This window comes from Trachypithecus francoisi, unplaced genomic scaffold (assembly GCF_009764315.1).
Source record: "Trachypithecus francoisi isolate TF-2019V2 unplaced genomic scaffold, Tfra_2.0 Lachesis_group1, whole genome shotgun sequence".
NCBI lineage: Eukaryota > Metazoa > Chordata > Mammalia > Primates > Cercopithecidae > Trachypithecus > Trachypithecus francoisi.
The window spans coordinates 106341198-106365933 of record NW_022681454.1 but is presented as its reverse complement, the minus strand read 5'-3'; the positions used below and the strand labels follow the sequence as shown (position 1 = coordinate 106365933).

Below are 24736 nucleotides of genomic sequence, written 5' to 3'. Positions count from 1 at the left end.
AAACTCATCCTTTTTGATGGCTGCATAGTATTCCATGGTGTATATGTGCCACATTTTCTTAATCCAGTCTGTCACAGATGGACATTTGGGTTGATTCCAAGTCTTTGCTATTGTGAATAGTGCTGCAATAAACATACGTGTGCATGTGTCTTTGTAGTAGAGTAATTTATAATCCTTTGGGTATATACCCAGTAGTGGGATGGCTGGGTCATATGGTACATCTAGTTCTAGATCCTTGAGGAATCGCCATACTGTTTTCCATAATGGTTAAACTAGTTTACAATCCCACCAACAGTGTAAAAGTGTTCCTATTTCTCCACATCCTCTCCAACACCTGTTGTTTCCTGACTTCTTAATGATTGCCATTCTAACTGGTGTGAGATGGTATCTCATTGTGGTTTTGATTTGCATTTCTCTGATGGCCAGTGATGACGAGCATTTTTTCATGTGTCTGTTGGCTGTATGGATGTCTTCTTTTGAGAAATGTCTGTTCATATCCTTTCCCCACTTTTTGATGGGGTTGTTTGTTTTTTTCTTGTATATTTGTTTGAGTTCTTTGTAGATTCTGGATATTAGCCCTTTGTCAGATGAGTAGGTTGCAAAAATTTTTTCCCATTCTGTAGGTTGCCTGTTCACTCTGATGGTAGTTTCTTTTGCTGTGCAAAAGCTCTTTAGTTTAATGAGATCCCATTTGTCAATTTTGGCTTTTGCTGCCGTTGCTTTTGGTGTTTTAGACATGAAGTCCTTGCCCATGCCTATGTCCTGAATGGTACTACCTAGATTTTCTTCTAGGGTTTTTATGGTATTAGGTCTAACATTTAAGTCTCTAATCCATCTTGAATTAATTTTCGTATAAGGGGTAAGGAAAGGATCCAGTTTCAGCTTTCTACTTATGGCTAGCCAATTTTCCCAGCACCATTTATTAAATAGGGAATCCTTTCCCCATTTCTTGTTTTTGACAGGTTTGTCAAAGATCAGATGGCTGTAGATGTGTGGTATTATTTCTGAGGACTCTGTTCTGTTCCACTGGTCTATTTCTCTGTTGTGGTACCAGTACCATGCTGTTTTGGTTACTGTAGCCTTGTAGTATAGTTTGAAGTCAGGTAGCGTGATGCCTCCAGCTTTGTCCTTTTGACCTAGGATTGTCTTGGCAATGCGGGCTCTTTTTTGGTTCCATATGAACTTTAAAGCAGTTTTTTCCAATTCTGTGAAGAAAGTCATTGGTAGCTTGATGGGGATGGCATTGAATCTATAAATAACCTTGGGCAGTATGGCCATTTTCACGATATTGATTCTTCCTATCCATGAGCATGGTATGTTCTTCCATTTGTTTGTGTCCTCTTTGATTTCACTGAGCAGTGGTTTGTAGTTCTCCTTGAAGAGGTCCTTGACATCCCTTGTAAGCTGGATTCCTAGGTATTTTATTCTCTTTGAAGCAATTGTGAATGGAAGTTCATTCCTGATTTGGCTCTCTGCTTGTCTGTTACTGGTGTATAAGAATGCTTGGGATTTTTGCACATTAATTTTGTATCCTGAGACTTTGCTGAAGTTGCTTATCAGCTTAAGGAGATTTTGGGCTGAGACGATGGGGTTTTCTAAATATACAATCATGTCATCTGCAAACAGGGACAATGTGACTTCTTCTTTTCCTAACTGGATACCCTTGATTTCTTTCTCTTGCCTGATTGCCCTAGCCAGAACTTCCAACACTATGTTGAATAGGAGTGGTGAGAGAGGGCATCCCTGTCTTGTGCCAGTTTTCAAAGGGAATTTTTCCAGTTTTTGCCCATTCAGTATGATATTAGCTGTGGGTTTTTCGTAAATAGCTCTTATTATTTTGAGGTACGTTCCATCAATACCGAATTTATTGAGCGTTTTTAGCATAAAGGGCTGTTGAATTTTGTCAAAAGCCTTTTCTGCATCTATTGAGATAATCATGTGGTTCTTATCTTTGGTTCTGTTTATATGCTGGATTACGTTTATTGATTTGCGAATGTTGAACCAGCCTACTGGCCTGCAAGGTTTCTAAAGAAGAAGAAATTTGAAGAATAAATCCACTGATAGTTTTACAGGGTTTTTTTTTTTGTTTTTTTTTTTTTTTTTGTATATGACAAGTTGCTTTTCTCTTTCTTTCAAAATTGTCTTTTTGTCTTTGACATTTGACAATTTGATTATAACGTGTCTCAGTCTAGACCTTTTGAGGTTCGATATCTTTGTGATCCTTTTGGGGCTCATGACTCCAGATGTCCATTTACTTCCCTAGATTTGAGATGTTTTCAGGCATTGTTAATTTAAATAAGCTTTCTTTCCTTTTCCCTTTCTCTTCGTCTTCTGTAAATAACATAATGCATACATTGGTTTGCTTGATGGTGTCCCACGAGTCCTGTAGTCTTTCTTTATACTTTTTAATTCATTTTTTCATTTTTGTTCCTCTGACCGTATAATTTCAAATAACCTGTCTTTGAGTTCACTGATTCTCTCTTCTCTTTGACTAAGTATGGTGTTTGAGCTCTCTATTGAATTTTTCAGTTCCATTATTGTATTCTTTTCACCTCCAAAATTTCTCTTTGGTTCTTTTTTATGGTTTCTGTTTGTTGAATATCTCATTTTTCTCATGAATTATTTTCCCCTAATTTTGTGTAGTTGTTTATCTGTTTTCTTTTATAGCTCTTTGAGCTTCTTTAAGATGTTACTTTGAATTATTTGTCAGGCAATTTGTAGGTCACCAATTCTTTTGAGTCACTTATTGGAGCTTTATTTGCTCCTTGGATGGTGTCTTTTTTCTTCATAATCCTTGTAGCTTGTATTAGTGTCTGGATGTTTGAAGAAGCAGCCACCTCTTTCAGTCTTTACAGACTGACTTTTGCAGAAAAAGCTTTTCACAAATCAGTTAGCCAGAGATTCTGGGTGGGCCAGCTGGTGGGGCCCGTGTAAATAGCTTGAGACCATGTGTGGGTGAGCGTGGTGCCTAGGTCTACCAGTGGGCCTGGTGCCACTGTCACTGCGTGGGTGGACAGTCTTGATGCCAGTGTCCAGGGGCAGGGTTGCTCTCTTTTTTCTCCACAAGAGAGCTCATGATCCAAAGGAATCTCTTTCTTTGTGTTGCTGTGTAGGGAAAGGGTGACTCTATAAAGTGAAACTTGTTTTCTTACCCTTTCAATATTTTCTCATATCTTTGTTCTACTTGCATGCTATAACCTCTCACTTTGATCCTGGAGCTCTCATAAAGGTATTTGTATTCATAGATGGTTGTTACATTGGTGTTTCTGTGGGAAGACAAGTGCTGGGACATTTTGTTCCACCATCTTGCCAGTGTCACACTTTTCAACTGTCTTAAATGTGCTCAGAGCTACAAGAAACCCTGATAATGATGTATAAACAAATATAGAATATTAATAAATAAATAGAATTTTTTTGGAGACAGAATCTTGCTGTGTCACCCAAGCTGGAGTACAGTGGCACAGTCTTGGCTCACTGCAACCTCTACCTCCCAGGTTCAAGTAATTCTCGTACCTCAGCCCCCCGAATAGCTGGAATTACAGGTGCCCACCACCACGCCCAGCTAATTTTTGTATTTTTAGTGGAGATGGGGTTTCACCATGTTGGCCAGTCTGGTTTTAAACTCCTGACCTCAAGTGATCCACCCACCTCACCCTCCCAAAGTGCTGGGATTACAGGCATGAGCCACTGTGACTCGCCAACAAATAGAAATTTTAAAAAGAAACTAGACAAAACTTCTGGAGTTGAAAAGCACAATAACAAACATGAAAAATTTTCTAATAGGTTTCAGTAGAAGATTTGAACAGGCAGAAGAAATAGTCAACAAACTTGATGATCAGTCCATTTAATGAATTATCCAGTATGAGGAGCAGAAAGAAAAAAGGATGACAAAGAATGAACAGAGCCTATGAGACTTGTGTGACACCATCTAAACTTATGTGACAGCATACCAAAATATATATAATGGGAATCCCAGAAGGAGAAATAAGAAAGTAAGAGAGAATATATGAAGGACTAATGGCTGAAAACGTTCCACATTTGATCAAATGCATGACTGTCCACATTCAGAAAGCTCAATGCAATCCAAGAAGGATAAACACAAAAAGGTCCAAACCAAGACACATTATAATCAAATTGTCAAAACCAAGGATGAAGAAAGTCTTGAAAACAACATAAGATTCCGTAAGAGTAGCAGCAGCTTTCTCATCAGGAACCATGGAGGCCAGATGAAAATTTTATTTGTTGAAAGTAAAAAACTGTCAACCAAGAATTCTGTATCTGGCAGAACTATCCTTCACAAATGAAGGAGAAATGAAGAAATTCACAGATAAATAGAGGCTGAGGGAGTTAGCTACTAATAGACCTGTCCTACAAGAAATGCACTACAAGTGGCTGGATGTGGTGGCTCATTGCCTATAATCCCAGCACTTTAGGGGAATGAGGCAGGAGGACTGCTTAAGCCCAGGAGTTCAAGACTAGCCTGGAAAACACAACAAGAGCCCATCTCTATAAAAAATAAAGTTAGCAAGGTGTGGTGGCATGTATCTGTAGTCTCAGCTACTTGGAAGGCTGAGGTGAGAGAATCATTTGAGCTCAGGAGTTCAAAGCTGCAGTGAGCTCTGACTACACCACTCCATTCAAACCTAGGCAACAGAGTGAGATCGTCTCTAAAATAAAATTAAGTTAAAATAAAGAAATACAGTACAAGTCAGAGAACCCTACATACTGAAGTGAAAGGACATTTGGCAGTTACTTGAAGTAATATGAAGAAATAAAGAACTCCAGTGAAGGTAACTATATAGGTAAATATAAAAGCCAGTATTATATTATTTTGGTTTGTATTCCTTCTTTTCCTTTCCCACATGAGTTAAAAGACAACTATATAAAACAATTATAATTCTATGTTAACAGTGCACAATATATAAAGATGTAACATATGACAATAACAACATAAAGGAGCAGATGGAGCAGTATAGGAACAGAGTTTTGTATGCTCTCAAAACCAAGTTATTATCAATTCAAACTAGATTACTATAAATGTAATCACTATTAATTGTAATCTCCATAGTAGCCAAAAAGAAAGTATCTAAAAAATATATACAGAAGGAAATAAAAAGGGAACCAAAATAATTGACTATGAAAAAATCAGCTAAACACAAAAAGGGCAGTAATGGAGAAAATGAGAAACAAAAAAGGTGTAAGACATATAATAAACAAATAGCAAATAGAAGAGTAAGTCCTTTCTTAACAATTACTTTAATGGAAGTGGATTAAATTCTAATATCAAAAGGCAGAGATTGGCAAAATCAATTTTTTAAAAATTATTATCCAACTATATGCTATCTAAAGAGGCTCCCTGTAGGTCCAAAGAAATAAAGGATGGAAAAGATATAAATAACAACCAAAAAAGAGCTACAGTGTCTATACTAATACCAGACAAAATAGATCTTAAGTAAAAAACTGTTACAAGAGATACATTACATGATATATTAATGAAAAGGTCAATTCTTCAGGAATATATAACAATTATGAATATTATACACTAAACAATAGAGCCCCAAAAGATATGAATGAAAAGTGACTGAATAAAAGAGAAATAGACAATTCTTGTTTTTGTGCTTTGTTTTTGTTTTTGTTTTTGAGATGTAGTCATCCAGGCTGGAATGCAGTGGCATGATCTTGGCTCACTGCAATTGGTTCAAGTGATTCTTATGCCTCACCTCCCAAATAGTTGAGATTACAGGCGTGCACTACCACACCTGGCTAATTTTTGTATTTTTAGTAGAGACAGGGTTTCACCATGTTGCCCAGGCTGGTCTTGAACTCCTGACCTCAGGTGATCCACCCTTGGCCTCCCAAAGTGCTGGGATTACAGGCATGAGTCACTGTGCCTGACCAGAAATAGACAATTATATAATAATAGTTGGAAGCTTCAGTACTCCACTTTCTATAATGAATAGAAAGTCAATAAGGAATAGAGAACTTGAACAGCACTATAAGCCCAGTAGATCTAATAACTAGACATATTTAGAATTCTGCACTCAATAATAGCAGAATATACATTTTTCTCAAGTGCACATGGAACAGTTTCTAAGATAGACCATATAAGACTTGTCACAAAATGAGTCTTAATAAATTTTTTAAATGTTGAAATTATACAGAGTAGCTTCTCTAACCACAGTGAAATAAGGCTGGAAACCAATAACAGAAAGAAAAATAGAAAATTTACAAATACGTGGAAATTAAACAACACATTCTTAAGCAACTAATGGTCAAAGCAGAAATCACAAGGGAAATTGTGAATACTTAGAGATAAATGAAAGCAAAACACAACATACCAAAACATATGACAGGCAGCAAAAGCAGTTATCAAAGATAAATGTATAGCAATAAATGCCTACGTTAAAAAAAGAATAGAGGACCCAGAAATAAGGCTGCACACTTACAACTATCTGATCTTCTACAAATCTGACAAAAAGAAGCAACAGGGAAAGGACTCCCTATTCAATAAATGGTGCTGGGATAACTGGCTAGCCATAGGCAGAAAATTGAAACTGGACCCCTTCCTTAGACCATATACAAAAATTAACTCAAGATAGACTAAAGAATTAAATGTAAAACCCAAAACTATTAAAACCCTGGAAGACAACCTAGGCAATATTATTCTGGACATAGGAATGAGTGAAGATTTCATGACGAAGACACCAAAAGCAATTACAACAAAGCAAAAATTGACAAATGGGATCTAATTAAACTAAAGAGCTTCTGCACAGCAAAATAAATTATCAACAGAGTGAACAGACACGCTACAGAATGGGAGAAAATGTTTGCAAGCTATGCATCTGACAAAGGTCTAACATCTAGTGTCTAAAAGGAACTTAAACAAATTTACAAGAAAAATCAACCCCATTAAAAAGTGGGCAAAGGACATGAACAGACACTTTTCAAAAGAAGACTTATATGCAGCAACAATCATATGAAAAAAAGCCCAACATCAGTGATCATTGGAGAAATGCAGATTAAAACCACAATGAAATACCATCTCACAGCAGTCAGAATGGCACTATTAAAAAGTCCAAAAAAATAACATGCTGGTGAGGTTGTAGAGAAAAAGGAATGCTTATGCACATTTAGTGGTAGTGTAAATTAGCTCAACCATTGTGGAACACAGTGTGGCAACTCCACAAAGACCTAAATTCCATTCAACCCAGCAATCCCATTATTGGGTATATACCTAAAGGAATGTAAATTGTTCTATCATAAAAATACATGCACACATATGTTCATTGCAGCACTATTCACAATAGCAAAGACATGGAATCACCTTAAATGCCCATCAGTGGTAGACTGGATAAAGAAAATGTGGTACATATACACCATGGAATACTATTCAGCAATAAAAGAGAACAAGATCATGTCTTTTGCAAGAACATGGATGGAGTCTGAGGACATTTCCTCAGGAAACAAATGCAGAAACAGAAAACCAAATACCACGTGTTCTCATTTATAAGTGGAAGCTAAATTATGAGAACACATAGACACATAGAGGGGCCTATAAGACACACTGGGCCTATTAGAAGATGGAGGCTGGGAGAAGGAAGAGCATCAGGAAAAATAACTAATGAGTACTAGGCTTAATACCTGGGTGATAAAATAATCTGTACAACAAACCCCCACAACACAGGCTTACCTATATAACAAACCTGCAGAAGTTTACCTATAAAACAAACCCTGAACTTAAATGTTTTAAAAAAGAGTAAAGGTCTCAAATTGATAACCTAACTTTACAACTTAAGAAGCACATCTTTAGAAGAGGGAAGAGCCAACTAAACCCAAGCTAGAAGAAGAAAATAAAATAATAAAGATTAGAGTAGAGACAAAAAAAATATAGTAAGACAATAGAATCAATGGAATCACAAGGTGGTTCTTTGGACATAGCCACAAAATTGTCAGACTTTAGCTAAACTGAGAAAGAAAAAAGAGAGAAGATACAAATAACTAAAATCAGAAGTGAAATTGGAGATATTACTACTGATCTTACAGAAATGAAAAGAATGATAAGAGAACGCTAAGAGCAATTATATGCCAGCAAATTAGATAACCTAGATAAATTAATAAATTCCTAGAAACACACAAGTCACCAAAACTAATTCAAGAAGAAATAGAAAATCTGAACAGACCTATAGCAAGTAAAGGTATTAAATCAGTAATTTAAAAATTTCCCAAAAAAGAAATATCTGTAACCAGATGGCTTTACTAGTGAATTCTACCAAGCATATAAAGAGAATTAACACTAATTTTTCTCAAACACTTTCAAAAGGTGAAGAGGAGGAAACACCTCCTATGCATTCTGTGAGGCCAATAAATTACCATAATAGCAAAGTCAAAGATACCAGAAGAAAAATTGCAAACAGAGATAAAGACTATCTTCCTACCAAATCAAAAACTCCCAAAGATTTCCAGTATTCTTAATTTATTTGTGTAGATCCAGATTTCCCTCTGTGATAATTTTCCTTCTGCTTTTTCTTGTGGTGCAGGTATGCTGCTGACTAATTCCTTCAGCTTTGGTGTGTCTTAAAAGGTTGTTCTTTCGCCTAAATTTTTGAATGATATTTTTGCTGGGTATAGAATTATAGATTGTGAATTTTCTCTTTCAGTACTTTTAAAATGTTGCTGCATTGTCTTCGCATTTGCATTATTGATGAGAAATGTCATACTTATCTTCATTTTTCTACATAGCGTGTCTTTTTTCTTTGACTCTTTTGAAGATTTTCTCTTAGTTATTGGTTTCCAAGTAATTTGAGTGTGACGTGGTTTGGTGGAGTTACCTTCATGATTCTTCTGCTTGGGGTTCATTCCCCATTTGTTCTCAAATTTGGATACATTTCAGCCATTATTTCTTCAAATATGTTTTTTGTTCCTTCATTTTGTCCTCTTTTTTGGAGGCTCCAATTATAGATGTACTAGGCTGCTTGAAGTTGCCCCACAGTTTATTTACACTCTATTCTTTAATTTTTTTATTTTTAAAAATTATTTTATAGATAGTTTCCATTGATATATCTTTAAGTTTCCCAGTCTTTTCTTCTGCATATCTGATTTGGTTTTGGTTCCATCAAGTGTATTGTAGTTTTTATCCCTAGAAGTTCAATTTAGATCTTTTTCATATCATCCATGTCTCTAATTTTGAACATGTGGAATACAGTTATAATAACTTTTTAAATCTCCTTGCCTGCTAATGCTAACATCTGTTTTAGAATTCTGGGTAAGTTTCAATTGCCTGTTTTTTCTCCTCATCATGGGTCATATTTTATGACTTCTCAGATGCCTACTGTTTTGTATTAAATGTCAAATATGAATTTTGCCTTGTTGGACGCTGTTCATACTGTAATATGTATTTTAAATTTACTTTTTAAATTTTTTACAGATTTGATTATATATCTGAATTTCCATTTTAAAATGTTCACTGTTTGCATTTTCTTCATAATTCGTTATTCCTTTCATTTCATGATTTTTACTAAAAATAATTTTCTGGTATGGGGCTGTTTTAAAAGTGTCTGTCTTGTGGGACAAATACACTAAACTTGCCATTTGTCAGTAGACAAACAATTTTTGCAATTCGTATTCCAGATAAATTGCTGGTTTCTGTAATATATAAAGAGTTACTACAAAAACACAAGAAAAAATCTATATCACTGAAAGATGGTTAGGATGTAAAGAAGGAAGTAAAAATCTCTCTTAAAATTTGAGCATACTGAAGATGCTTAACTTCACTCATAGGAAACAAATGCAAGTAAAAGTGTGCTCTGGTAACATTTTTACATATCAAATTGGCAAAGATTAAAAAGTTTAATAATATATACTCTGTAGTCAAGAGTATGGAAACTAGATATTCTCATATATTGATGATGGGAATGCAATTTAAAACAACCTCTGTAGAGCAAAATTAGTCAATATCTTTCAGGATATTAAAAGTACTTATTCCTTTGATTCAGCAATATCACTTCCAGGGAAGTATCTGGCAGATATACTTAGCATATGTAAGAAATGATATGTATTATATAAGGAGATTAATCATAGCATTATTTATAATAGTAAAACATTAGAAACTATCTAACTGCCCTTTGGGGGCTGATTATAGGGTCACTAGTTACAAATGCACTGATGTTGGGGTGCAGATTGGAGAGTAACATGGGCTCATGTATACATCCATGATCTCTGGAAAGACTCACAAAGAGCCGTTAAGTGGTTGCCTCTGAAGTGGGGCCTGAGTGGATTGAGAGGATAAGGAAAGGAAGGAAATGTAATTTTTACAGGCACATTTTTGAACCTGTTTGAACAATTCTCTATGTTTCCTATTCAAAAAAATCTATTAGCCATCTTACATTCATTATGAAAAACAAAAAACAAAAAAAAAAAAACAAGACCAGAAAACTGGACAAGTGATTTTCTTTTTAATCTCTGAGACAAAAATAATGGAGTTGACCCCAAAACAATATATCCATGTTTTTAGAGAGACTGAAAATTAGCACACAAGAATCCATCCTACCTGACTACAGCATACAGTCATGTTCTCACAATTCCTAACAACATTCTGATTCTGGAAAAAAGACGAATATTTATCTTTAAAACAATAAAAACAACAAAAGACCTTATCAAATTTCTTATGTGAATTGGAACAATTCATTGTTAGGTATTATTACCAGAGAAACATTCTCTCGCTAACTACTTTTTAATCTGAATAGAATGGTTGCTGATTAAGGAGTTTGTGGGGTATCTGTGGCATCACTTTATGTCAAAAGCAGGGCTGCTTCCAGGTACAATGCAAAATGGGCAGCTCCAAGGAGAGAAAAAAGTGGAGGAAAAATTGCTAGTAAAGACCATAATTGGGATAAATAAGACCATAGGGGACCTAAAACTCTTTCAATGGAAAGGTTCCTGATATGGTTGTTAACTCTTGGGATCCAAGTTGCTTACTCACTTCTGGAAGAAAGACAGTGGTTACATTGTTGACTGTTTTAAAAAAGTTTCCAGTTTTTTTCTCAGTGTTTTCCAGGGAAATCATCATTGTACCAGTCAATGCCATAATAATAAAAGCACTACATAATCTCAGTGGTATACAACTTTATTAGGTATACAAGTCTGTAGGTCAGTGGGGAGTCAGCTGGCCTATACTGGGCTCAGCAGGGCTGGTTCTTCTTTTTATGCCTGTGCTAGCCTGGTCATGCTTTTCTTCTAGCTATTCAGAGAAACACAAGGACAAACCCAGTTGCACAAGTACTTTCCAAGCATCTTTCAAAGAACAGGGAAATACACCCTGTGCCCTGTAAACCATACAGTAAAGAAGTAGGATGAAATGGGGATAGAACAAGGGGGTGCTATAGGCAATCTACCAAAATCATCATCCTATTCACATTTATACAGGATCTTAAATGTTTATTTGGGTTTCCCATGTATTTTTCATCTGATCCTCACAATATCTTTGTGTGAACATTATTTTTATTTTCCACATTTTATAGAAGAGGAACAGGATCAGAAAAATAAAGTCACTTATCCAAGATCACACAGCTAATTAGCAATAGAAGGGGAACATTCCAATAGTACCCAGAAAAAAGGGAAAGGGGTGGACTTTTCCTTGCTTTAATCATAATTGATCATCTTTTTTTCTTTGTTTATAGATTAAATATGGAAAAGACAAACAAAAGAGGTCAATGAAGAAACCTGAGGATAAGGTATATAGCTATATACAGGGTTGATAAGGTCTAGAAAAAGGAGGTTGTTTTATTTCTTGTTTTCTAGTGAACGACCATCTAAAATTGTTTCACTGGTCTCCTGCCTAGAGAAAAAAAAGATAAAGTTTACATAAAAATAATTGCTATGTCACTGCAGATACCAAAGAAATAATTTTTAGGCTGGATGTGGTGGCTCATACCTGTAATCCCAGCATTTTGGGAGGCTGAGGTCAGTGGATTGCTGGAGGTCAGGAGTTCGAGACCAGCCTGGCCATTATTGTGAAACAACATCTCTACTAAAAACACAAAATTAGCCGGGCATGGTGGCAGGCACTTGTAATCCCAGCTGCACAGGAGGTTGAGGGAAGAATTGCTTGAACCCTGGAGACGCAAGTTGCAGTGAGCTGAGATTGTGTCACTGTACTCGCTCACAGACCTAGACTTTGTTTTGTTTAAAAAAGAATTTTTTAAAAGCCCGTTGTATTAGTCCATTTTCATACTGCTATAAAGAACTGCCCAAGACTAGGTAATTTATAAAGGAAAGAGGTTTAATTGACTCACAGTTCAGCATGGCTGGGGAGGCCTCAGGAAACTTACAATCATGATGGAAGACAAAGAGGAAGCAAGGCACCTTCTCACCAAGTGGCAGGAAGAAGTATTGAGTGAAGGAGGAAGAGCCCCTTATGAAACCATCAGGTCTTGTAAGAACTCACTCACTATTATGAGAACCACATAGGTGAAACCGCCCCCATGATTTAATCACCTCCACTTGGTCTCTCCCTTGACACAGAATTATGGAGATTATAATTCAAGATGAGATTTGGGTGGGGACACAAAGCCTAACCATATCACCTATATACACAGAGAAGCAACAGCAGCTAGAGGAGATGAAATCATGTTTTGTAGATGACCAGGCTGATTAATAATTGTTTAAAAAAAAATGTTGGGGGGGTGGATGGAAAGCAAAAAAGGGTGGGTGGGGAGAAAAATATAAATAAATAAATTTCTGAATATGTGCTCCTAATATATATGAATGTATTTGTGTATAAATAATAAGTGCTGTACAAAGAAATGTACCTTAAAACAAATAAAATTTTCAACACAAAAATAATATTTTAATAACAATTTTGACTACTACTCTTTCATGGAATAATGCCATTAATCACACTTCATTATTTTTAAATTTTTTAACTTGATATTAATAGCATATTGACTGGAAAAGATGTCACATGTGTCCATGTGAAGAGACCACCAAACAGGCTTTGTGTGAGCAATAAAGCTTTTTAATCACCTGGGTGCAGGTGGGCTGAGTCTGAAAACAGAGTCAGCAAAGGGTGGTGAGATTATCATTAGTTCTTATAAGTTTGGAATAGGTGGTGGAGTTAGGAACAATTTGTGGGCAAGGGGTGGATCTCACAAAGTACATTCTCAAGGGCGGGGAGAATATTAAAAGTACTTTCTTAAGGGCAGGGGAATATCACAAACTACATTATCGCAAGGGTGGAGAGGGTGTATTGTCATAAGGTCAATTGATCAGTTAGGGTGGGGCAGGAACAGATCACAATGGTGGAATGTCATATTTTGTGGTTCTTCAGTTGCTTCAGGCCATCTGGATGTATACGTGCGGGTCACAGGGGATATGATGGCTTAGCTTGGGCTCAGAGGCCTGACAAAAGATACTTGAGAAAGAGCAACATGCACGGGAAATACATAGGGGGGGGTTCATCGTTAATGTATTAGATGTAAGTCTGTATTTCAAGTAATCTTTTTAGTACTACTGATGGAGAGAAAGAGCTGACTTCTTGTAATATCTGATTAGCTTTTCATTGTTTTTCTTCTCATAATGTGGCTAATGAACAGCTTCTACTGATGCCAGAAGTGTAGACTGACATTTTTTGTTTTTCACTGGTGGTGTATTTTGGCATTGTTTTTAATCTAGGATTCATCTGTCAACAAGAATCTCTTTAAATCACTTGTCAGTTTTGAGAATTAATTTAGCTAAAACTAGATCACATAAAGTTCCTTAATCAAGCTCATGTATATGATCCTCTATCTTAAAAGAAAAGCTCTCCTTTAACCCCATACCCTCCTCCAACTGTCGCCCCATTTCTCTAAACTGTGCCCCTTCATATCTAAACTCTCAAAAATTTGCTATGCTTATTTCCCTCTTTCTATTCTTTCTTGAATGTAATTAGGCTTGGTTTTCCCCATTCCACTAAAATTACATTTGTCAAACTCACAATGGGGAAGTATTCAACACAGTTGTTCATCACTTCTTTTTATTTATTTTTTATTTTTCCATAAGGTATTGGGGTACTGGTGGTATTTGGTCGCATGAGTAAGTTCTTTAGAGGTGATTTGTGAGATTTTGGTGCACCCATCACCCAAGCAGTATACACTGCACCATATTTGTAGTCTTTTATCCCTTGCCCCGCTCCCACTCTTCCCTCCAAGTCTCCAAAGTCCATTGTATTATTCTTACATCTTTGCATCCTCATAACTTAACTTCCACATATCAATGAGAGCATACGATGTTTGGTTTTCCATTCCTGAGTTACTTCACTTGGAAAAATAATCTCCAATCTCATCCAGGTCACTGCAAATGCTGTTAATTCATTCCTCTTTATGGCTGAGTAGTGTTCCGTCATATATATGTCACAGTTTCTTTATCCACTCATTGATTGTTGGGCATTTGGGTTGGTTCCACGATTTTGCAATTGTAAATTGTGCTGCCATAAACATGCATGTGCAGGTATCTTTTCAGAATAATAACTTATTTTCCTCTGGGTAGATACCCATTAGTGGGATTGCTGAATCCAATGGTGGTTCTACTTTTAGTCCTTTGTGGAATCTCCACACTGTTTTCCATAGTGGAAAACATAGTGGCTGTACTACTCTACATTCCCACCAGCAGTGTAGAAGTGTTCCCTGATCACCACATCCACACCAACATCTACTGTTTTTTGATTTTTTTATTATGGCCATTCTTGCAGGAGTAAGATGGTATCACATTGTGGTTTTGATTTGCATTTCCCTGATCATTAGCGATGTTGAGCATTTTTTCATGTTTCTTGGCCATTTGTATATCTTCTTTTGAAAATTGTCTATTCATGTCCTTGGCCCATTTTTTGATGGGATTGTTTTCTCTTACAGATTTATATGAGTTCATTGTAGATTATGGATATTAGTCCTTTCTCAGAGGTAAAGACTGTGAAGATTTTCTCATACCCTATGGGTTATCTGTTTACTCTGCTGACTGTTCCTTTTCCTGTGCAAAGATTCTTTAGTTTAATTAAGTTCCAGCTATGTATCTTTGTTTTTATTGCATTTGCTTTTGGGTTCTTGGTCATGAAATTCTTGCCTAAGCCTATGTCTAGAAAGGTTTTTCCAATGTTATCTTCTAGAATTTTTATACTTTCAGGTCTTAGGTTTAAGTTCTTAATCCACCTTGAGTTGATTTTTATATAAGGTGAGAGATAAGAATCCACTTTCATTCTCCTACATGTGGCTAGCCAATTATCCCAGTACCATTTGTTGAAAAGGGTGTCGTTTCCCCACTTTATGTTTTTGCTTGCTTTGTCGAAGGTCAGTTGGCTGTAAGTATTTGGGTTATTTCCTGGTTCTTATTCTGTTCCATTGGTCTATATGCCTATTTTTATACCAGCACCACACTGTTTTGGTGACTATGGCCTTATAGTATAGTTTGAAATCAGGTAGTGTGATGCCTCCAGATTTGCTCTTTTTGCTTAGTCTTGCTTTGGCTATGTGGGCTCTTTTTTTGGTTCCATATGAATTTTAGAATTGTTTTTTTCTAATTCTGTGAAGAATGATAGTGGTATTTTGGTATTTGGATTGCACTGAATTTGTAGATTGCTTTTGGCAGTATGGTCATTTTCACAATATCAGTTCTACCAATCCATGAGCATGGGATGTGTTTCCATTTGTTTTTGTTGTCTATGATTTCCTTCAGCTGTGTTTTGTAGTTTTCCCTGTAGAGGTTTTCCAAATCCTTGGTTAGATATATTCCTAAGTATTTTATTTATTTATTTATTTATTTATTTATTTATTTATTTATTGCAGCTATTGTAAAAGTGGCTGAGTTCTTGATTTGATTCTCTGCTTGGTAGCTGTTGGTGTATAGAAGAGCTACTGATTTGTGTACATTAATCATGTATCCAGAAACTTTGCTAAATTCTTGTATCAGTTCTAGAGCTTTCTGGAGGAGTCTTTAGGTTTTTCAAGGTAAACAATCATTATGTCAGCAAAAAGTGACAATTTGACTTCCTCTTTACTGATTTGGATGCCCATATAGAAAAAGAAATAAATTCTTTCTCTTGTCTGATTGCTCTGGCTAGGACTTCCAGTACTGTGCTGAAAACGAATGGTGAGAGTGGGCATCCTTGTCTTGTTCCAGTTCTCAGAGGGAATGCTTTCAACTTTTCCCCATTCAGTACTATGTTGGCTGTGGGTTTGTCATAGATAGCTTTTATTACATTAAGGTATGCCCCTTGTATGCCGATGTTGCTGAGAGTTTTAATCATAAAGTGATGCTAGATTTTGTCAAATGCCTTTTCTGCATCTACTGAGATGATCATGTGATTTTTGTTTTTAGTTCTGTTTATGTTGTGTATCACATTTATTGACTTGTGTATGTTAAACCACCCCTGCATCCCTGGTATGAAGCCTACTTGATCATGGTAAATTATCTTTTTGATATGTTGTTGGATTTGGTTAGCTAATATTTTGTGAAGGATTTTAGCTTCAATGTTCATCAAAGATATCGATCTGTAGTTTTCTTTTTTGGTTATGTTCTTTCCTGGTTTTGGTATAAGGGTGATGCCGGCTTCATCAGATTACTTGGGGAGGGTTCCTTCTTTCTCTGTCTTGTGGAATAGTGTCAAAAGGATAGGTGCCAATTCTTTGAATGTCTGGTAGAATTCTGCTGTGAATCTATGTGGTCCTGGACCTTTTTTTTTGTTGGTAATTTTTTAATTACCATTTCAATATGGCTGATTGTTATTGGTCTGTTCAGGGTATCTAATTCTTCCAAAGCTAGAAGGGTTATATTTTTCCAGGAATGTATCCATCTCCTCTAGGTTTTCTAGTTTATGTGCGTAAAGATGTTCATAGTAGGCTTGAATGATCTTTTATATTTCAGTGGTGTCAGTTGTAGTATCTCCTGTTCCGTTTCTTATTGAGCTTATTTGGATTTTTTTCTCTTCTTTTCTTGGTTAATCTTGCTAATGGTCTGTCAATTTTATTTATCTTTTCAAAGAACCATCTTCTTGTTTCATTTATCTTTAATTTTTTTTTTCAGTTTCATTGGGTGAAAAACAAAATCAAGTTGGAAATTTAAAAATTCTTTGAATTGAATGACAATTATGACACAACCTACCAAAACCTCTGGGATACAGCAAAGGCAGCGCTAAGAGGAAAGTTCATAGCCCTAAATGCCTACGTCAAAAAGACCAAAAGAGCACAACCTGACATTCTAAGATCACACCTCAAGGAACTAGAGAAACAAGAACAAACCGTACCCAAACCCAGCAGAATAAAGGAAATAACCAAGATCAGAGCACAACTAAATGAAACTCACTCCTTTTTTATTGCTTTTGTGCCATCTGCCATTTATTTGCCTTTTGCTTCACTGACCACATATTCTCAGTCTCCTTTACTAGTTCTGCATCATCTGCTCAACCTCTACACGCTGGAGGGTTTACACCCTCCAAGGGCTTTATGATTCATTCAGAGGATAAGCCACTCTTTACCGTAGCCAACAGATTCCTACAAGATCTGTCACCCACTCCTCCAATTCTTTGACCTGATCTCCTCCTATTCCCCCTGTTACTTATTCCCTTCCAGTCACATTGGCACCCTTGACCAAGAATGTACCACATACACTCTATCTCAGAGCTCTTGCCCTTGCTATCTCCTCTGACGGTGACACATCACCCCTAGAGAGCTGCATAGCTTGCTCCCTCACCTTCAGGTCCCTAGCCCAAGGGAAGGTTTTCTCCAAAATCTTCTCTGACAACTCTATAAAAACAGCAATTCTCCCCTCACTCTCCGTATTCTGTATTCTTCTTACCCTGTGTCAATCTTATATATTTACTGTTTATTCATTTTTGTCTGTCTTGCCTACCAGAATGTAAACTCTATGACTTTGTCCTGCTCACTTTTGTATCTCCAGGACTTAGAACAGTGACTGGCCATAGTAGGCTCTCAATAAATATTGAATGAATATGCTATGAATATAGGCCCAAGTGATAATCCACGTTTAAATATTAGTAAAGATTTTTTTCTTACTACTTTTTAAATAAAACTTATAATCTATATGTTTTATTAATAACATTTCTGATATTTTTCCCACATTCCACTGATTCTTTCATATATTCCAAGACATGAATAAGCCACTTTGGAAGTTACTGGGCTACAATAGTGGTTTTCAGTTTTGGGGACACATAAGAATATTTATGGAGCTTGTTTATAGTGCAGAATCCAAGATCTGTCCCAGAGATCTGATTAAGAAGGTCTATTGTTTGGATCCAAGAATCTGCATTTGTAGGATAATGCACCTCAGGTGGTTTTGATGCAACTAGTCTAGGGCCACAGTCAGGAATACCTGATCCATCTGTTTGATAGTCTCCTATTTTAGCTCTTAACAGCAAACTCAGTAAAAAGGGGGAAGAAAACTTCTTTAACATACCTCACACAGAGAATGATTTAAGTCCCATACTTTCTACACCAGTAGTTCTCAAGGGTTTGAATTATAAAGAGTGTATCATTCCATATAGGCTAGGTTGTGCACCAGTAAGAACCATTTCCCCAGCTCTCAGTGGGTTAACACAACGGTTTATGTTTTGTTTTTTTGTTTGTTTTTGAGACGGTGTCTTACTCTGTCGCCAGGTTGGAGTGCAGTGGCACGATCTCAGCTCACTGCAACCTCCGCCTCCCGGGTTCAAGCGATTCTCCTGCCTCAGCCTCCCGAGTAGCTGGGATTACAGGCACATGCCACCATGCCCAGCTAATTTTTGCATTTTTATTAGAGACCACGTTGGCCAGGATGGTCTCGATCTCCTGACTTTGTGATCCACCCGCCTCAGCATCCCAAAGTGCTGGGATTACACAGTGCCCAGCAAAATTTATGTTTTGTTCATGCAAAGCCTACTGTGGGTCTGGGTGGCTTTGTAGGGAACCCATCTTACATGTGTTGGCCCTGCATTCTAGGCTGCTTTGATTCTATGGTATCTCTACAATTTGTGTTCCCATGATCACATGACACAGGAAGAGGAAGCTGGGTTGTTGAGCACTGGTGATTAAATGCTTCTCTCTGAACCCAACAAATTATTTCAGCTTACATTTCATTGGCCAAAGGAAATCACCATGCCCAACCTCAAGGGGAAAATGCAATCTTTCCATTTTCCCAGAAGCAGAGGAAAATATGATTTTGGTAAACAGTATTAATGTTTACCACAAAACTAAACATTAAAAGACTCTCAGGTTAGGCAGGGTGGCACACATCTGTAATCCCAGCACTTTGGGGGGCCGAGATGGGAGGATTGTTTAAGGCCAAGGGTTCAAGACCAGCCTGGGCAACATAGTGAGACCCCCATCTCTACAAAAAAAAAATTTAAAAACAAAAATTAACTGGGCATTGTAGCATATGTCTGTCCTGGCTACTCAGGAGACTGAGGCAGGATGATCACTTGAGCCTATGACTTCAGGATTACAGTGAGCTATGATCATACCACTGCACTCCAGCTTAGGCAACAGTGTGAGACTCTGTCTCAAGAAAAAAAAAAAAAGATGATCAGATTCACCACTCCATCTTATACCACCAAAAACACACATAATAGTAGTTGTTATTTTAATATCTGTTATTGTGAGAGAGACAGAAATGACAGTCACTATGGTTTCAATGAAGATTTAAATAATTTTTCTTATTAACCATAATAGCATTTGCATATATTCAAAACATAGGTGTACATAAACATATGAGGCATACCCACATCATTTATATTTTGTCTTCAGGTGGAGCCTGATATACGCATTTACAAACCTCTTTAATAACGTCCTCAAAAATCATCAGCCCATATTTTGGCAACCACTATTCTAGACATTGAGATACATGTGACTCCCCAATTCTTTTAAATTAAAGCTACTGTCATCGTGTTTTAGACAGTGTATAAATAAACCACACTGTTACTATGCCCAGCTATTGTTCAACAGTGATTTTCTGTCTCTCTGTTGATTAATGTTGCCCTTGTTAACAGCCACTGTGTTCATGTTATCCTTTACCATCCATCTGAAATTTAAAATGGTAATGTTATCATAAAGTTGCTTCCAACTTACAATAGGAAATTATAAGTATAGGAAACTGTTTAATGTCTAAGGTGAACTTCGCCATGTTCTGATTGCTTCTTCTATCCCCTCCTCAACCTTGTTTCAACAATTTCCCCCCCTCTCTCCCTCTTGAAAATGCAATATCTCCCGTTTTGTTAGATTCCTCCTCTTAGCCTATAACCGTGATGAAATATCTTCTATCCCAACGAAAACAAAATTATCTTTACTCTGTGGCCCTTTATGCTACTATCCCATCAAATGTTCTCCTGCTTCAGAGCCTAGCACTTAATCTTCTACTTTTGCGTGTGTGTGTGGGTGTGGGTGTGGCTGTGTGTGTGATGGAGTCTTGCTCTGTTGCCCAGGCTGGAGTGCAGTGGTGCGATCTCGGTTCACTGCAACCTCCACTTCCTTGGTTCAAGCAATTCCCCTGCCTCAGCCTCTTGAGTAGCTGGCGATTATAGGTGCGCACCACCACACCCAGCTAATTTTTTTTTTTTTTTTAGTAGAGATAGGGCTTCACCATGTTGGCCAGACTGGTCTGGTCTCGAACTCCTGACCTCAGGCAATCTGCCCACCTCGGCCTCCTAAAGTGCTGGGATTACAGGCCTGAGCCACAGCACCCAGCCTGCCTGTATTTTTTTTTTTTTTTTTGTATTTTTAGTAGAGACGGGGTTTCACCATGCTGGCCTGGCTGCTTTCGAACTCCTGACCTCATGATCCGCCGGTTTCAGCCTCCCAAAGTGCTGGGATTACAGGAATGAGTCACTGTGCCTAGCCCTAATCTTCTACTTCTCTACTGAAAGCATAAGGACATCAGACATTACTTAAAATGAAAAACACCCCTATCATCATCCCTCTCCCACCCCTAACTCTATCTCCACGGACAAGCACTTTCAAATCTTTGCTGTTTCTTCTGCTGTTTACAACAGATTCCTCAGTAACATGTTCATACAACCATTTATTTCAACCAATTTCCTGTTTGTTAGCCACTCCTTCTTCAGAGGACTAGGTCTCCTAGTTCCTAAGCTTTTCTGGGGTTCTGTGGGGCTTAGCTTTCAGTTGTCTTTGGTCTGCTAAATCCATTACCACTAGCCCATCTGTTTTCCAGCTTCCAACATTTTGATATCTTATGTCCTACAGTCCTCTCCCCATTCTCTTTGACCTTATGGTTTATGCCATTTAAAAAAATTCCTTTATTCTCAATTTAACAGAGCTTGGAGAGGAGATGGAGACTTTCTTTTTTCTTTTTCTTTTTTTTTTTTTTTTTTTCGGTTTGTGTTCATGTTTTCATGTCTAAATGGCAAAACCAGTCAAGCTTTTTTTTTTTTTTTTTTTTGAGATGGAATCTCGCTCTGTCACCCAGGTTGGAGTGCAATGGTGCGATCTCCACTCACTGCAAACTCCACCTCCCGGGTTCAAGTGATTCTCCTATCTCAGCCTCCTGAGTAGCTGGGATTACAGGCATGTGCCACAATGTCTGGCTAATTTTTGTATTTTTAGTGGAGATGGGGTTTCGCCATGTTGGCCAGGTTGGTCTCAAACTCCTGACCTCAATTGATCCGCCCGGCTCAGCCTCCCAAAGTGCTAGGATTACAGGCGTGAGCCCCTGTGCCTGGCCAAAACCAGTCAAGCTTTTACTTTCACTTCCTCACCTCCCATTCCAGCCTCAACTTGCCAATATGTGGTTTCCCATTTCCTTAAAGTTTCAGTTTAATTACATGCCACTTAGCATAAGTGACTCCCTTTTGGTTTGGTCTGTTGGGGCTTGGTGCAGGAGTGCAGTTCAAAAAAATGGCTTCCCGTAATTTTATGTAACAGAGTGAGGTAGTATTTTCCCTTCCATCCCCCACCTCCACCCCAGGCAAAGAGGGTGGAGAGTGCTGCCACTTCTCTTCATTGTGAAAGGGCTTCACACAGGTTCCCTTGGAGTGCTTGACATGTGTTCCCTGAAGTCTGAGGAGAAAAAAGAACTGGTACTTGACCCATACCTGAAAGGAATAAGGACCCAAGGCTGGAGGGGCCTGGTGGCAGAGAAAAAAGAGGTGGCTGTGTTGGAGCAAGCCCTCTTTCAATGGTAGGCAGCAGGGAAGGCAACGGACAGGTGTGGGCCCTCAGGAGGGAATGGACTTGGGGACCATCAGAAATAGGACCCCTGCCCAAGAGGCTCCCTGCCAAAGGTAAGCAACCTCAGCGGAAAAGAGGCTAGTACTGTTGGAGACTGGAGCTGAGAAGACATGGACGATGAGCAGCCAGCTGGAGGAGAGGCACTGCCAGCATTGAGTGAATTGACATCAAGTTTCCCCAGTAGTGTAATCTCTAGAGAACCTTATAGTACCCCGCATGAGAGAGTTGGCTCCAACCCCCACCTCACCAAGGCTAGTTCTCAGCCATAAGAATCAGGCGAGACCTGGCTGCTGTCCCTCTCTTCCTCTCCTGAGAAGTGGGAAGCATGACCTGAAAGCTGTGGAATGGAGGAGAGCTCAGAAAGGACCCATCACACATCCTGGAAGCAAGTCTGAGCTGGGAGGAAGGAGAGGCTTTCATCTGACATGAAGATCAGAGCTTCAATGATTCCACAGCACTAGACATTGTCATTGCTATTTAATGACTATTCCTGGGACTAAACATCTTTTAATTTTTTTGTTTTTGTTTAAATCTAAGAGTGACTGAAAAAGTTATGACACTTACCAAAGTTTCTATCCAAAGATCAAGGAGGAATGAGATTTCAGAAAGGATTTAAAGGAATAAAGGTAGAAAAAAAATCAAGTTGCTTGGATTTCTCACCCAATGAGAGCATCATTGTTTCAATATAAAGGTGATACGTAAAACCTGCTGTCAGGACACTTGCAAGCTGATCAGTGGAAGATACAGGAGAGAAATTATTACAAAAATTCCAACTCTAATAAGTGCCAAAAAGAGATATGTGGAACCATGAAAAGTGTGTAACTGGCATATTTCTTTCTAGATCACTGTGTCAAAAGCCAGTTTTCAGAATGACCAATTTGTCATTTGCGTGTGTGTGTGTGTGTGTGTGTGTAGCAATTTGTAAAGTTTCCTGAAAAGCAAATTATGGAGAATGACTTTAACAATCTTTGCAAAGTTTTGCATAGTTTTAATTAGCTTCTTCATTTCCCTTCATAACAGCATTTAAAGACTGATTTCTGTCTGCCCCAGCTTGATGCTTTGCAGCTGCAGAGCACTAAGGAAGGAGCAGGGCTCACTGCGGGCAGCAGGGGAGACTAGAGGACCGGAGGCGCATCCTCAGGAGGAAGCTCTGGGGGACAGGGAGAGAGCATTGACTTTTCTTCGCGGATTGACTTTTGGCCCAATTGGCTTGTTACCAGCGCTCATATTATTTCTACTGGAGTCCTGCAGGGTAATATTAGGGTAATAATAGGTCTCATTAATTTCATGTCTAGTACCTGTCAGCCATTACACACATAGTATTTCTAATCTTGCAAAATAGGAGATATTATCTCATTTTACAGATGAGAAAATTTGTGTTTCAGGAGGGTCACTTGCCACAGGCCATATAACAGTAAGTGCCAAAACTGGGTCTAGAAGCCAGGTTTGTCTGATTCTTAAAGCCACCAGACCACACCACCCTCATCTGTACTGTGGACTGTATCTGTTTTGCTCTTTTCCTTCACTTACTCATCTTCAAAGGGGAGTCTTTAGTTTGTTGCTAAGTTAATGTTTATTTTGCATTTTACAGGTCACTTTCACATTTCAAGAGGATCGGGTGGAAAAAAAGTGCTTAGCAAAAAAATATACTCACCTCTCCTGCAATAAAGTCTTCTGCCAGCCGTGGCAGAGATGCATTGAGGGCACCTGTGTTTGTAAACTACCGTATCAGTGCCCAAAGAATGGCACCGTGGTGTGTGCAACTAATGGGAGAAGCTTCCCAACATACTGTCAACAAAAAAGTTTGGAGTGTCTTCGTCCAGAGACAAAGTTTTTAAATAATGGAACATGCACAGCTGGAGGTAGTAAAAGCCTAGTTTTCAACTCATTCTATGATATAAGAGGGCATATGTATGCCATACTTTCTATCAGAAAATAATTCTCTTGTGTATGTTATGATGACAACTCAAAATTTTTTCTAGACTCTCAATAATAATTGGGGTAATCACTAAAGAAATCAGGGGTCGCCAGAATCCAGTCAGCCTTTGAGTGCAGAGCATAGGATGTTGAGTCCAGACCTTCCATTCACTGCCCCTGCTACTCCCCACTGCCCAGCCCTTTAGAATTGTCCCCACACTCACTTCTACTTGGTTGAAGGGATTATTCCCAGGGCCATCGAGTTGGTTCAGAAACCAGTGAAAAGTCTTCAAGTAAGGTTGGTACTCACATGTAGTCAGGCCTCAGGTCCCCCTGTGGCCCCAATAATTTCTCTTTTTGTTTTGTTTTGTTTTGTTTTGAGATGGAGTCTGACTCTGTCACCCAGGCTGGAATGCAGTGGTGTGATCTTGGCTCACTGCAACCTCTGCCTCCCAGGTTCATGCCATTCTCCTGCCTCAGCCTCCCAAGTAGCTGGGATTATAGATGCTTGCCACCATGCCCAGCTAATTTTTTGTATTTTTAGTAGAGATCGGGTTTCACTGTGTTAGCCAGGATGGTCTCGATCTCCTGACCTCATGATCTGCCCGCCTCGGCCTCCCAAA

General features: G+C 38.1%; 1 protein-coding gene across 2 annotated transcripts in view; it reads left to right on the top strand.

The window, feature by feature from the left end:
- The window catches only part of CFI (complement factor I), a 71986-nt gene that overhangs the window by 16567 nt on the left and 30683 nt on the right, over positions 1-24736 (top strand). For both annotated transcript variants that reach the window (XM_033214984.1, XM_033214983.1), the window contains exon 2: positions 23788-24058. Coding sequence is in view for 1 of the 2 variants with exons in the window: in XM_033214983.1 (XP_033070874.1) it covers positions 23788-24058 (271 nt within the window). In the remaining variant the exon portion in view is untranslated. The remainder of the gene's footprint in view (positions 1-23787; positions 24059-24736) is intronic.